General features: G+C 62.4%; 2 protein-coding genes across 2 annotated transcripts; both read right to left on the bottom strand.

Annotated features, from left to right (window-relative positions):
* Positions 1–370: 370 nt before the first annotated feature.
* LSCM1_05604 (uncharacterized protein) lies at positions 371–3,259 on the bottom strand (the record flags this gene model as incomplete). Its single annotated transcript, XM_067323052.1, has 1 exon — positions 371–3,259. One exon carries the CDS (start codon positions 3,257–3,259, stop codon positions 371–373), a length of 2,889 nt encoding a protein of 962 aa, XP_067179687.1.
* Positions 3,260–4,264: 1,005 nt separating this feature from the next.
* LSCM1_05603 (uncharacterized protein) lies at positions 4,265–8,827 on the bottom strand (the record flags this gene model as incomplete). The annotated part of the gene is made up of 1 exon (XM_067323051.1): positions 4,265–8,827. One exon carries the CDS (start codon positions 8,825–8,827, stop codon positions 4,265–4,267), a length of 4,563 nt encoding a protein of 1,520 aa, XP_067179686.1.
* Positions 8,828–12,051: the final 3,224 nt, after the last annotated feature.

Raw genomic sequence — 12,051 nt, 5'->3', positions numbered from 1 at the left:
GTTGGTGTGCCAGCGCGCTTCGGCAAACGAGGGGACCCGAGAGAGGAAGCGAAAGGGAATTTGTGGAGCGGGTGAGTGCCCGAGGCAAAGATTACGTTACGTGTGTGAAACTCTGGTCAAATAATAGAAAAAGGGGGGCAGAGCGCAATGGCGCCGGCGGCCAAGAGCAGCGCGCCGTCAATGCTCTCCGCATGCCTGACGAGGTGAAAGGAGGGGCAGGGGGTGCTGTGTGTGTGTGTGCGACGCAAAAGGCTGAGGGAGTGCGGCGCACGCGTGTAGCGAGCGCGACATCAACACCCAAAACGAGCGGTCACGCAGATCGGCAGCTGATGCGCGCACCCCAATGCCCTCTCACCTCTCCTCCGCCACCTCAGTTAAACACTGCCTTCGACGCCTGCATGCCGTGGCGAACGCGCGCCGAGAGCTCGCGCAGCCGCGCATACGCCGCGTGCTCCTTCATGTGCTCCTCGGCCGCATCGAGTGTGCCTCTGATATTTCTCTGCATCTCCTCGAAGGCATCCACAACGGCATGCCGCAGCCCCTCGCCAGTAGGTGATGTCGGAACCGCTGCCGCGGCTACTTGCTCGTGTGACAGCCCCTCAGCACTTACAGACGCCGTCTGCGCATACGGCGCCGTCGCCTCCGCAGCCCCGTCCTCCTGTGCTGCATCAAAGGCCTCGAAGACGTCGGACGCCATGGACTCCAGGCACTCCACTGTACGGCAGAACAGCGTCTCTTCGCGGCACCACTGATCTTTCTGTTGGCACGCCCGTAACTCCTTCTGACGGCAGCGGAAAGACACGATGGGACCGTCCAGGAAGCGCATGAGCGTCGCAGCGCACGTGTAGATGTCGGGGTCGCTAACAAAAAGGTCAAGGATACGTGCGAAGAGCGCACGGACGCGATCGGCGTGGCGGCTCCGAATTCCTTCAAGAACGACCTCATGCGCTGCCACCGCCTGCGCTGAGGTCTGCGTCGCTGCTGACTCGGGCCCTTCGACATCCACTCCCAACGGCACCAAACCCATCATCTCCTCCTCCGCCCCCGCTGCGTCCGGCGTCTCCGTCACTGTGGCATGCTGAATATCGTTCTCGTCCGGCAGCACGCCGAGGCTGCGGTAGACAAGCGCGTTCGCCTTGGCGCCGTCCACCTCTGCGGCGTTGACGGAGCTGTCGTGAAGCTCGCCCTTCAAGTAGGCGATCGTGTTGTCCACAAACAGCTCCAGGGTGCTGCGATCCAGGTGGATCTGGCGCTGCGCAATCTCGAGCGCGATGCCAAGCGCGTTGGTCGTCTCCGTCACGTCCTTAAGCTCGCATCCGATGCGGAAGTAGTTCTGCCACATGCGCCAGTCACGGCGGTTGTTGCGGATAGCCTGACTCATCGCGTTGAAGGCTGGCCGAAGCTTGCGCTCGCGCAGCATGATCGAGGCCAAGTTATTCCACCCGTAGGCGTCGCTCGGGTCGATCTGGCACACACGCGTGAAGGCCTCGCCGCTGCGCTCGAGCTTCTTCAGCCGGAGTGAGGCGTAGCCGAGGGCGAACCAGTCCCCGCCAAACACGGGGTTGATACGTACGGCCTCGTCAAAGTACTCGACCACCTTGTCGTAGTGCTCTCGGTCCAACGCTAGGCGAGCCAGCGCCCGCATCGGGGCGGCCATCTTGTGCCCGCACAGCTCCCAGGCCTTCCACAGGTGAGCGTCCTCACGTGTCGCCTCGCCGAGCGCGACCCACAGCATCGGATTCAGCGGATCGTCCTTCAACAGCTCGCGCGCGAGGCTCTCAGCGCGGCGCCGCTTGTCCAGCCTCTTGCAGCACTCGATAATGCGTTCCCAGTCTAAGATCTGCTCGTAGACATCCAGCGCTGTCTTGTAGAGCGTCTCATCGAAGCAAAAGTCAGCGTATTCACGCTTCAGTGTCCATATCGGCGGGAAGGCGACGCTGTAGAAGTAGTCGCTCTCTGTCCGCCCAAACACTTCGTGCGAGGGGTCTCGGCGGGCCGAGTACTGATCCACGAGCTCGGTGAGCTGCATGAAGGCGCGCTCCTGCACGCGATTGCGCCGTGCTTCGAGGCGCGCACGCATCAGCAGCGTCTGGCTTCGCACCATGAACGGCGACGGGGCCGGGTCGGCGAGCAGTCGTTCAATGTAGGTCATCATGTGGTGCTGCGTGAGCCCGTGGTCGGGGTTGTTGTTGCGAATGTCCATGCACAGGGCGAGGAGGATTGCCTTGTCCTCTGGGTGGAGCGGGGTGAGGGGCTCGAGAGCCGCCTCGGGCGTCTCGCGGGGCCGGTCGAGTAGGTCGTGGCCGTCCCTTTCCGCCATAACCGTCTTTGGCAGCTCCTCCATCATAGACTGCGGGGGAACAGGCCGGCTACTCGTCGCGTTCAGCACCATCTGGACGAGCTGGTGCTGCTGCCAGCGGGTGCGCACCCCCATCATGCACGTCTCCTCCACGCGCAGCCCGCTACGGTGCATTGCCGCATCCACTGTATACTTCGCCAGATCGCGGCGGTGGTAGTGGTTCTGCACCTGGCTCACCTCCAGCAGCATCTCGACCGTCTGCTCCTCGCTTGGCAGCCGCAGCACTGCGTCGACGCAGTCCGCCAGGGCCAGAAAAAGCGTATTGGAACGGTGAGAGAGGCACAGCTGGTGGCGGAAGAAGGCACGCAGCCTCCACGGCGATGTCAGCGGCAGCAGCGGCGCACCCGGCTCGAGCTCCGCCTTGGCGATACCAACAATGCAAAGAAGAAGCCCGGGAAGCCGCATCGCCGGCACCGCCGTTTCGCCGTCCGTCGTCAGCAGCCGCTGGAGGAACAGGTCTTGTAGCCGTTCGCGTTGAGCGGCGGTTAGGGCAGCTGGCGAGGACGGAGAGGCAGGGGGCGCGGCACCAGCCGCCGCTGCCTCCTCCTCTTCGTTGCTGCCGCCCGTGTCATCCCCTGGGCCCCCACAACCTTTCGGAACGACACCGCCAAAGTGGCTTACCACAGCACCGTAGCGCGACCGCTCCGCTGGGGTGAGCTCGCCGGAGAAGTTTTCGGCGTTGAAGAGGCGCAGTGCGAATGCGAGAGCAGACACAATGTCGCCCTCTGCCCCCTCGTCACTCGCCGGTGAATCGCTACTGTTGCGAAGGTGCAGCTCCACCGCCTCATAATAGCGGCTGGCGAGCTCGCTGGCCTCCTCCAGCGTCAGCTGGAGCGTGTCATGCACAATGTACTTCTCGACCCCCTCCAAGGGCGACGGCAGAGTCAGCAGCCGCTCCATGCCCGCCCCGGCAATCCACCAGGACACCGGTTAAGAGCTTACAGTGTATGCCTATGACACTTACGATGAAGTTAATGGTATGCGTAGGGGAGGAGAGTGCGCAGCCCACTGCATGCCACGCTCCTCTTCAGTTTTGTGCCTGGAGAGACAAACAAAATCTCGCTGGGGGGCGAGTGGCGGGCGTGGCGTGGTCGATCTCCGCCGTGGTGCCAGCGATGCGTGTGCGTGGGTCGTGCGCAGCAGCGACGCACAATAAGAGGGAGCATAGAAGAACAGAGAAATGACCGAAGAGAAGCGGCGCCAAACGGCTTCAAAGTGCTGCAGGGAGGCAGAGGGAGAGGAAGAGGGGGGGCGACAGCCGCGGTGGCGACAAGTTGCGGATAGCATCGGTCAACGGAGCATGGGCCCGCGAGCGCGTGTCAGCACCGTGCAGGGGAGCGTGATGCGCAGAAGTTTGCCGGCGCGGCCACCAAGCGTGATAGTCTCAGTAAGTGAGAAGCGTCAACCTAAGACACAGAAGCCGGTGTGCTTCTACCTGAGAGCGCACACAGACGCAGCCAAGCACGTACACGGTTCCTGTCTCTGTCGGCCTCTCGGAGGTGAGTCTGCGTCAAAGGCTCGGGTTGCGCATCGGAACTCCAGCGGACAGATGTACGCACACACGCTTACCCGGAACGAAAGAGAAGAGGGGAATAGCGACACGGGCGGTGACAGCCTTCACGGCGAGCAACGGAAAGGGGCGCGCGTGTGCGTGCGACGGTGTCTCCGCGGAATTAGGGCGGGGAGTGGAGGACGGAGGCCCTCAAAGAAAGAGGGCAAATTGGGCACAGAGAGACGAGTCCATCCTCCCTGGTGCAGCAAGACGAGCCGCACCTGCTAATAAGCGCTGTTCCTCTAGGCAGATAACTGACTTCGTCTGCGCTCACCGATACACACCTGAGCAGACACAAGCGCGCACACGCAGTGCAGAGAGGGGAAGATCATGTCCGCGCGCCGACTGGAACGCTATACGCTAGCTGTGGTGTGGTAGGTGGCGTAGTTGCCGCCGATGTGATCGCAGCACACGCAGTTCAGCTCCAGCTTTCCGCCGCGCATGCTGCTAAAACGGTAGAACCACTCGCTCAGATGCTTGAGCAGTCTAACACGCTCCACCGGCGCTGCTTCCTCGTCTCTCCCAGCACCGCCACCGCTCAGTCCACCACCTCCTCCGCTGGTACTGCTGTGGATATACGTGATGCCCTCCGGCTCGTAGTCGCCACGAGGCGAGTGCATGCCAAGCCGCGTACCATACGAGAGCTTGCGAAACTTTTGCATATTCGTGAACCGCTGTCCCCGCCAGCGCTTCACAGGCCAGTCCAGCGCGAGGATCAGCACTGGGAACAGCAGCGCTGCCGTGAAGTGCGCAAGAGAGGGAAAGAAGGCGTCACGGAGGGCACTGGACGGTGTGTCCAGGACTACCACGAAGATGCTCAGCGCCGTTACAAGAAAGCTTGCGGTGAGCCAGCGGAACGAGCGGAAGAGGTAGGTGGAGCGGCGACCGTGCTCCAGCTTAAGCGAGAAGGTCAGCGAGATGGGGTGGTGGCGGCTGATGTGCGTCCAGCCGTGCACCATAAGCCAATAGTTGAACGTGAGCGCGACGTAGCCCTGACCCGCCGACATGCATCTCTCTTCCTTCATGGTGATCAGCTTCAGCATTCCTGTCTTGCATAAATTCGTGGAGGCAGTGATGCCGAGTGTTAGCAGCGCCACGACGGAGATGGCGTAGCGTAGGCACCACACCACCGCGCTATGCCGGAAGATGGCGCGCCGAACGAAGTGATTGTGGCGCGACGGCATCACCCGCATAGCATCCATGCCGGCGTACGCCGTGTACGTACAGCACAGCGCCAAAATCGGGATGAGCACGTACAGCTCGAAAACAGTCACAGAGGGCGTCAGGAGCAGCGGCGCCCCGACCATCAGCGAAATGGCGTTCAGCATAACAAGGAAGAAGTTTGCATGCATGACAAACTCGGCGCCGTTGCCGATGCCGCTGAGCCGCAGGCGTGCCTGACGGATCATCATGGCGACAATCGGTAAGATGGACGTTGTCGGCGGCGCCCGGAGAGAGCAGCTGCATCCGATCAGCTCCGCCACATTCCGGTAGAGCGGAATATCTCGGTTGAGGCTGTTCGTCGCAGCAAAGTCAGATGGCTCGATGACGCGGCTGTGCTTTAGCATCGCATCCTTGTCCGCGTTGGTGCCCCGCCTAGTGGGTAATACACCGATCGACAAGTCTGCCTGCACAAAGCTACGCACGTTGCTGTGATTGAGCACCGAGCCGACCGCAACGACGACCTCGTGGTTATCCTGCAGCACCGACAGCATCGCCCGCTTTGACACGCCGAGGGCGTGTGAGAAGAGGCTTACCTGCAGCGGGATCGGATCGACATGCAGGATGTGCTTGCGAATGGATTTGATGCCAAATGGCAGCTGCGCGCGAATGCTGTGCGGGTCGAGCGCCACGGCGTCCTCCTTGAGCGAGATGCAGCAGTTCCAGTCTGTATCCAAGCCAACCCGGCTACCGAAGCTCTTTGTTTGACGCTCGGTGTCAGCGCAGAAGTACATGCAGCGCACACCCGACTCATCCAGTAAGCTCATGGTGCTCTGCACGTTGGGGCGCACCGAGTCCTGGACGCCAACCAGACCAAGAAAGGTGTGGGAGGTGGTCGCCATGAGCCAGATGAAGGTACTGGCAGTGAGGCAGTCATCCTCCTCGATGTCGCCAACCAAGTCGCTGGGAACGGCACCAAAGGAGCGACTGAGCGGCAGCTTTACGTTCGTCGGTCGCGTGCTGCGCAACGGCGGTGCAGACTGGCACCGACGTTGCGGGGTACCGCGAGCGTGACGTGGCCGACACTCGTCGCAGCCGTGAGGGCGAGGCTCCTGCCCCGCGGCATCGCCATCCCTTGCGTTCCCGCCACCATCGTCGCCTTGCTCACTCACGGCGGTGTCTTCACCGCCGCTCTCACCGCTACCCATGAAGCCTGATTCCGCCTCTTCTTTCTGCACCGGAAACTCCCGGTCGCTTGGGCGCAGAGCTGCCTGGAGGGGCTCGCGCTTCGTGGCCACGAAAGGTGTGTAGGCGCCGCCGTCGGTATGGGTACCGCCACCGTCGCGCCGCTCTAGTCTTGAAAGGGCGGGTCGCAGCGCGGTGTGGGTCTGCGCCGCAGCGGTCCCATCACGAGCCGCCTTTGCCACGGCGCGCTCCTGACGACGTCGTCGCCGCTCCATCTGCGCTTTCTTCGCTGTCGCACTGCTCACCTCGACACCGTCTCGAAAGAAAAACTCACAGTAACGGTGCGCGTTGCGCGGCAGCGTCGCTACGTAATGGCGATAACGCTCTGGTAAGATGCGGTGAGATAGTGCCACCGTCTCGAGCGTCGCCCCTTCTTCCCACTGGTGCTTGCCCATGTACAGCACCTCCGCCTTGTCGTGGGCGCCGAACTCCTCCACCCTCACCCCTGTCCAGTGTGTTGTCGAGTGGCGGCACACGAGGTACGGCGTACCTATAGTGAAGAGGTGCAGGGCGCCATCGCTGCCCTCGACAAGGTACGAGCATGCCTGTTCTGGGTAGGTGTCGCGATACCCGCTACCCGTGCACGTGCTGATCACGAGTATGCGCGCGATGATGAGAAAATGATGCGCCACTCTGTCGTGGAAGCCGCACGCCCGTGGGATCCAGTGCATGGCGCGTGCCCACAGAAGGGAGCGGTCGCAAAAGCGGAAGGGCTCCGTCCACGTCGCCAACTGCATCGGCTCCCGCGCCAGCGCGTGCACCAAAATCGCCAGACAAAGAGGCTTGAGGTGGCTGCTGTTCTGCTGGCGGGCCTTCTCGTCGGCGAACTCGACCGCCAAGTCTTGCTTTGTCGACTGCATCAGCCGCAGCTCTAGGAATCGGCGCTCCTGGTACTTCGTCCGCCTGATCTGCTTGTGCATGTCGCGGCGGCGCTCTCGTGCATCGCGCTCGCTGCGCTGCGAGACGAATCCGTTCACAGCGGCAGCCGCATCGTCGTCATCACCGCTTTCCCCACTGGAAGAGCTCAGCTGCTGCTGCTGCTGCTGTGGGTCAGACTTCAGCAGGAACACTTGCTTAGGGACGAGCACCATGTCCGTCACGATCCCTGTCTGATCCAGCATTGCCACCACCGTTGCCATGCCGAAGACGTCGACCAGAGAGTTGGAGAAGACAAGTGGGTTACGGCCCCCGTTTGGCGGCGGCATGCGGCACACCACACGCGCCATCGTCACCAGCGTCGACCAAAACGAGAAGCGCGGCAGCCGGTCCTCCAGCGCGTAGGAGCGGCGCGACGCCATATAGTGGAACAGCTTATCGAGGTACACGTTAGCGTAGAAGATGAGCACGCGGTTGAGCACAATGGCGTTGAGGGGCAGCAGACCCAGCGCCGCGACGGCCGAGTCCAGAAACACGCCCTCACCGAAAGGGACCCGGGCAAGCTTGTAGTAGAGGATGCCAGTGGCGATGGTCAGCACCATCACGGTCGCCCAGAGGAGCAAGAAGACACGGTGGACAAAGTACTCCATGTGCTGCGATACGGATATGGTGTTACCACCGCCCAGCACCGTGCGTGACTCGCGCTCATGGTCGCTGTTGTCTGTTGTATCCTCGTCTTCAACGAAGGGCTTGTTGGAGAGGAGCAGGTTCGGCAGCCGCGGTGGTCGGGCGCGGTCTGTCAGCGGCTTCAGCACAATCGCATCACACTCGAGGGTGATGCGCATGACGTCGACGAGCTTGCAGATACTCATCGGCTCCAGGTAGGTGCGCACCTTTAGCATCGCCTCGTCTAGCCGCTTCGACCTCTTCACCATCAAGCTCTTATGAATGAGTTTCAACCTGCTCGTGCTCTCTTCAACAACGGCCACCATCCGAAACGCGCTCGCGGGCAGCTGCGAAAACGACTCAACGAACACGCGTCGCCGCTCCTCAGAGGTCTGGCTCGGACGCAGCGGCATTTCCTGCACGCGGCGCCACCATCGTGCCAGCACCTCTGCAGTCACCGAGGCGGTGCGGTACTTCATCTCCGTCACACGAGCGTAGAAGTGATACGTCTGCAGCAGCACGCAGAGGCCGTAGAGGACGAAGAACAACGTCGTGCACAGAATCGTTTGCGGCATTGGGTACAGCATGCAAGAGGCAATGAGCATCGCGCACGTCACCGCCACCGCGCAGTACTGATCGAGAGAAACGCTGCGCAAGAGAACACGAGAGATGTGCATCGAGCGCGTCCACGCCTGCTCACAGTTCTCCAGCAGCCGCTGCAGCTCCCCACAGATGGCTGCCTCGTAGGCGCTGCTCGGGGTGTCGGCATTGGCCTGTGCCACGCCAGCTGAGGCCAGCGGCCGGAGGGGTGCGCCGCTGGCGGGGGAGCACATGGGCAAGTGCGCAGCCTTAGAGACCGTAGCCTCACCGTTGTGGTGCGGCAGGGTCGGCACCTGCACCGCGGAGCCAGATGCTTCGCCGGCACCGTCGCTGCCGAGGGTCTCCACGGTGATGCCATGGCCCCTCATGACTCACGACTGTATTCGAGCGTATGGGGTGGTGTGTGCGTGTGTGATTGCCTCTTCGTTATATAAGTGTAAAGGTGCGCTGCCGCGCGCGCCGTCGTACTCTACCACCCGGCCCCCAACCAGCGTGCGTCGCGTGGTCTCCTCACGATTAGAAGCACTCCCCATGCGCGCCAGCAGAGCAGGCCCACCACCACCCTTCAAGTAAGCTCCGTGTGCAAAAAAGCAGCGGCAGTCGAGCTGCAGCGAAGGAATGAGCCGCCTGAGCCCACTCAGCCTTGTGGTCGCTCCCTCTGTTCGAAAGAAGGGGGGTGTTCAGCACGAAAGTCGAAGAGAGAGAGGTGGCAAGGCGGGGAGGGGTAGACGGTCCGGGGGTATTCACGCGTGCTCATCGACGTCGATGCGATACGCCTGCCTCACCTCGGTGCGTCGCCAGGGGACGCCAGTGTGGCACAAGACCTCGAGAGACACAGTGCTGTGCGGGCTGAGCACCCACGCCTGCTCGCACGTCTACGATTGTATGGTGAGAGTCGCGAGAAACAGGCCGAATACACACACCCTCATCACCGAACGCGTGAGGGATTTGAAGTGGGCGCCAGGCAGCGCAGATGCGTGTGAAGAAGAGCTGGAAAGTTGAAGCACAGCGTCCAGAAGAAAAGCGGGGGAGGAGGCGCTGTGAGAGACCGTTGACGTGCAAGATAGCAAGGGTGAGGACACTGCAGAGCCAGCGGCGATGGTGAGAAGTGGGCTCCGGTGACGGGGAAGGGGGAAGGGTTAAGCGCACCCTCGGCTCAGCCTCGGCGGCAAACGGCGGAGGACAGGAGGAAGGTCGCCAGCCCGTGTGATGCGTGCGGACTGCGGGCGTCGCTCCTCAAGCCGCTTTGGGCTTTGCTTTCAGCTACTCACTGCTGCGTGGAGAGGGGAGACTCGCCGGCCGTGTCGTCGCCTGCGCCCCCGCTCGGGCGGCCACTCACACCCACTGCCGCGGCCTCCTCGCCGGCGCGCGGGAATGTCTGAGCAACCTCCGTCGCGCATGCAGTGGTGCCGTGCTGTGTACGGCACGCCGCGTTGTACGTCACGGCATGGGGCCAGGTCATATCGTTCCTGCAGCTACGAGGGATGAGGGCGCTCCGCAGATCCCTCGTGTCTTGCCGGTGCTTCCTCACCGCGAGATGGACATGTAGGGTGGAGAGGACGCACCAGCACCGCGATGTAGAGCGAAGATGGGAGGCATATCGGCAGTGCTCCCCACGTCGAACCCCGCGTCGACACCGTCGCGGCCGCCGCAAAGACGGTGGGAGAGCATGCGTGGATCTTCTTCACCAGAGAACGCCAGAGAGAGAGAGAGGTAAACCGGAGGCCGGCCTCGGGGGGAGCACAGCGGACCACCGCCTAGAGGGGCTCTCGCGTGGCGCGAGGCCGACCTCATCGCAGGTCGTATCCGCGCGTCGCGCGTAAGGGGAGAGGAGCTGCCCTACTGGACTCGCTGCTGCTGCCACTGCTGGTGATGGAGCAGTGCCTGCAGTCACTGAGATCACACCACTCGCACCCGCAAGGTGAAAGAGACGATGGGGTCGAGGAGCCAAAGACGCGGGTGTGCTGCGGCAGCCTGGCCCCACCGACCCCGTTGCATGTCGTTAGCGACATCGCTGAGGAGGCGATGTTTTCGGCAAGGCGAAACAGGGGAGGAGATGCGGCTCCGCGGCGGGCAGCGACTTCTTAGTCGAACACCCACACCCCATCCCGACACATACGCGTACGCATACGCGCCTCCAGAGGATTTGTGGCCACGCCGAGCCGCGCCATGAGGGCGACCAAAGGCACGAGCACCTTCGGCAGTGCCATGGAGCCGCTTTCGGGGTCATTCTGCTCGAATGGAAGAGCCTACCCTTCGCCTCCATGATGTGAGGGGTGGAGCAGGCAGCGTGGGGGTGAGAGGACGCTGCTGCGTTTCTGCGAAGCGCTGTTTCAGCGGACGACCGAGCAGACCTTCTTGGCTCGGTGGCTGCGTGGCCCGCTGTGCAGCAGCGGCACTCCACCTAGACAAGAAGGGTGCAGTAAAAGAGGGCAACTCCCAGTCGAGCCGCGATTCGGTGTTTCTGGCAGTCGGTGCGTGAGTGGGTAGGGAGGGGGAGGGGGAGGCACCTCAGGAATTGGGCAAGTGGCGAAAGCAGCGGGAAGAGAGCACCAACAGGAAAGAGGAATAACAAAACAAAAAAAGATGCGGACGTGATGACTCATGCAGCACTGAGGGGCGCCTGAAGAGCGCGCGCGCGCGGTGACAGCGAAAGAAAGGCAAAGAAAATCAGAGGAACGAGGGGACGAAGAGAGACGCGGGCACCACGAGAGGTGAGACGGGAGCTATGCCCTCCGCCCCCATCCCGCGCACCGACCTCACAATCCCCGCCTCGTCGCCTGCCCCTCCGCTGAGGTGTGTTCCTATCGGCTATGGCGCATCACTGCGTCAACGCGTGTCTTGCAATAGCGCCCACATCGCGAGCACAGGCGCGCCGCACACGGGGAGCACCCTCTCTAGCAACGCGGCAGCTGAGCAGCTGCAGCAGCGAAGCACCGCCGGCCAATGCAGCCTGTCACGAAATAGAGAGATGGAGAAGGGCACCACAGCAGCTCCCAGCAGCCATACGGCACAATGTTCATCCTAAGCAACGTCGGTAACGAAACATAGACGTGGCACGCACGCGCGTACGGGAGAGGGTGAAAGAGAGAGAGAAGTGCCCGTCCGTTGTGTGTGTGTGTACTGAAGAGGGTAAAGACGCGACAGCCAAAAGAGCAAAGTGAGAACGAACCCGCGCGCAACAACACCGAAGGAGTCCGCCCCGACAAACGCACGTGAGCAGCCGTGTCGGCCTGCACATCAGGGAGTGCAGCTCCACTTACGAGGAGGTGCTGAGATTCGTGGTGCTGCGCCCGCCTTTCATCAAGACGCTGCGTGCAGAGACTCCACCCCCTGCCCCACTGGCGCTGCCTCCGATCGCTGCCCATGGTTCTCTCTGAGCGGCGTAAAAAGGCTCTTCGTGGTAACGGTGCTGCTCAGCCAAAGATGTTTGCTGCTCCTCCGCTGCGAGCGTCGATGCCGCTGCATGCTTCGTGCCCTGATGCGCTTCTTGCAGCTCCGCCAAAGCTGCTCTCGACGAGAGGCGGTGTTCAGCGTGCGTGGCGTGCGCCAACTCCGCCACTGCAGCTTCCACTCGCGCCTTCGGCCCTTG

This window comes from Leishmania martiniquensis, chromosome 17, assembly GCF_017916325.1.
Source record: "Leishmania martiniquensis isolate LSCM1 chromosome 17, whole genome shotgun sequence".
Taxonomy (NCBI): Eukaryota; Euglenozoa; class Kinetoplastea; order Trypanosomatida; family Trypanosomatidae; genus Leishmania; species Leishmania martiniquensis.
The sequence above is the reverse complement of the archived record's forward strand: the minus strand, read 5'-3'. Positions and strand labels throughout refer to the sequence as shown.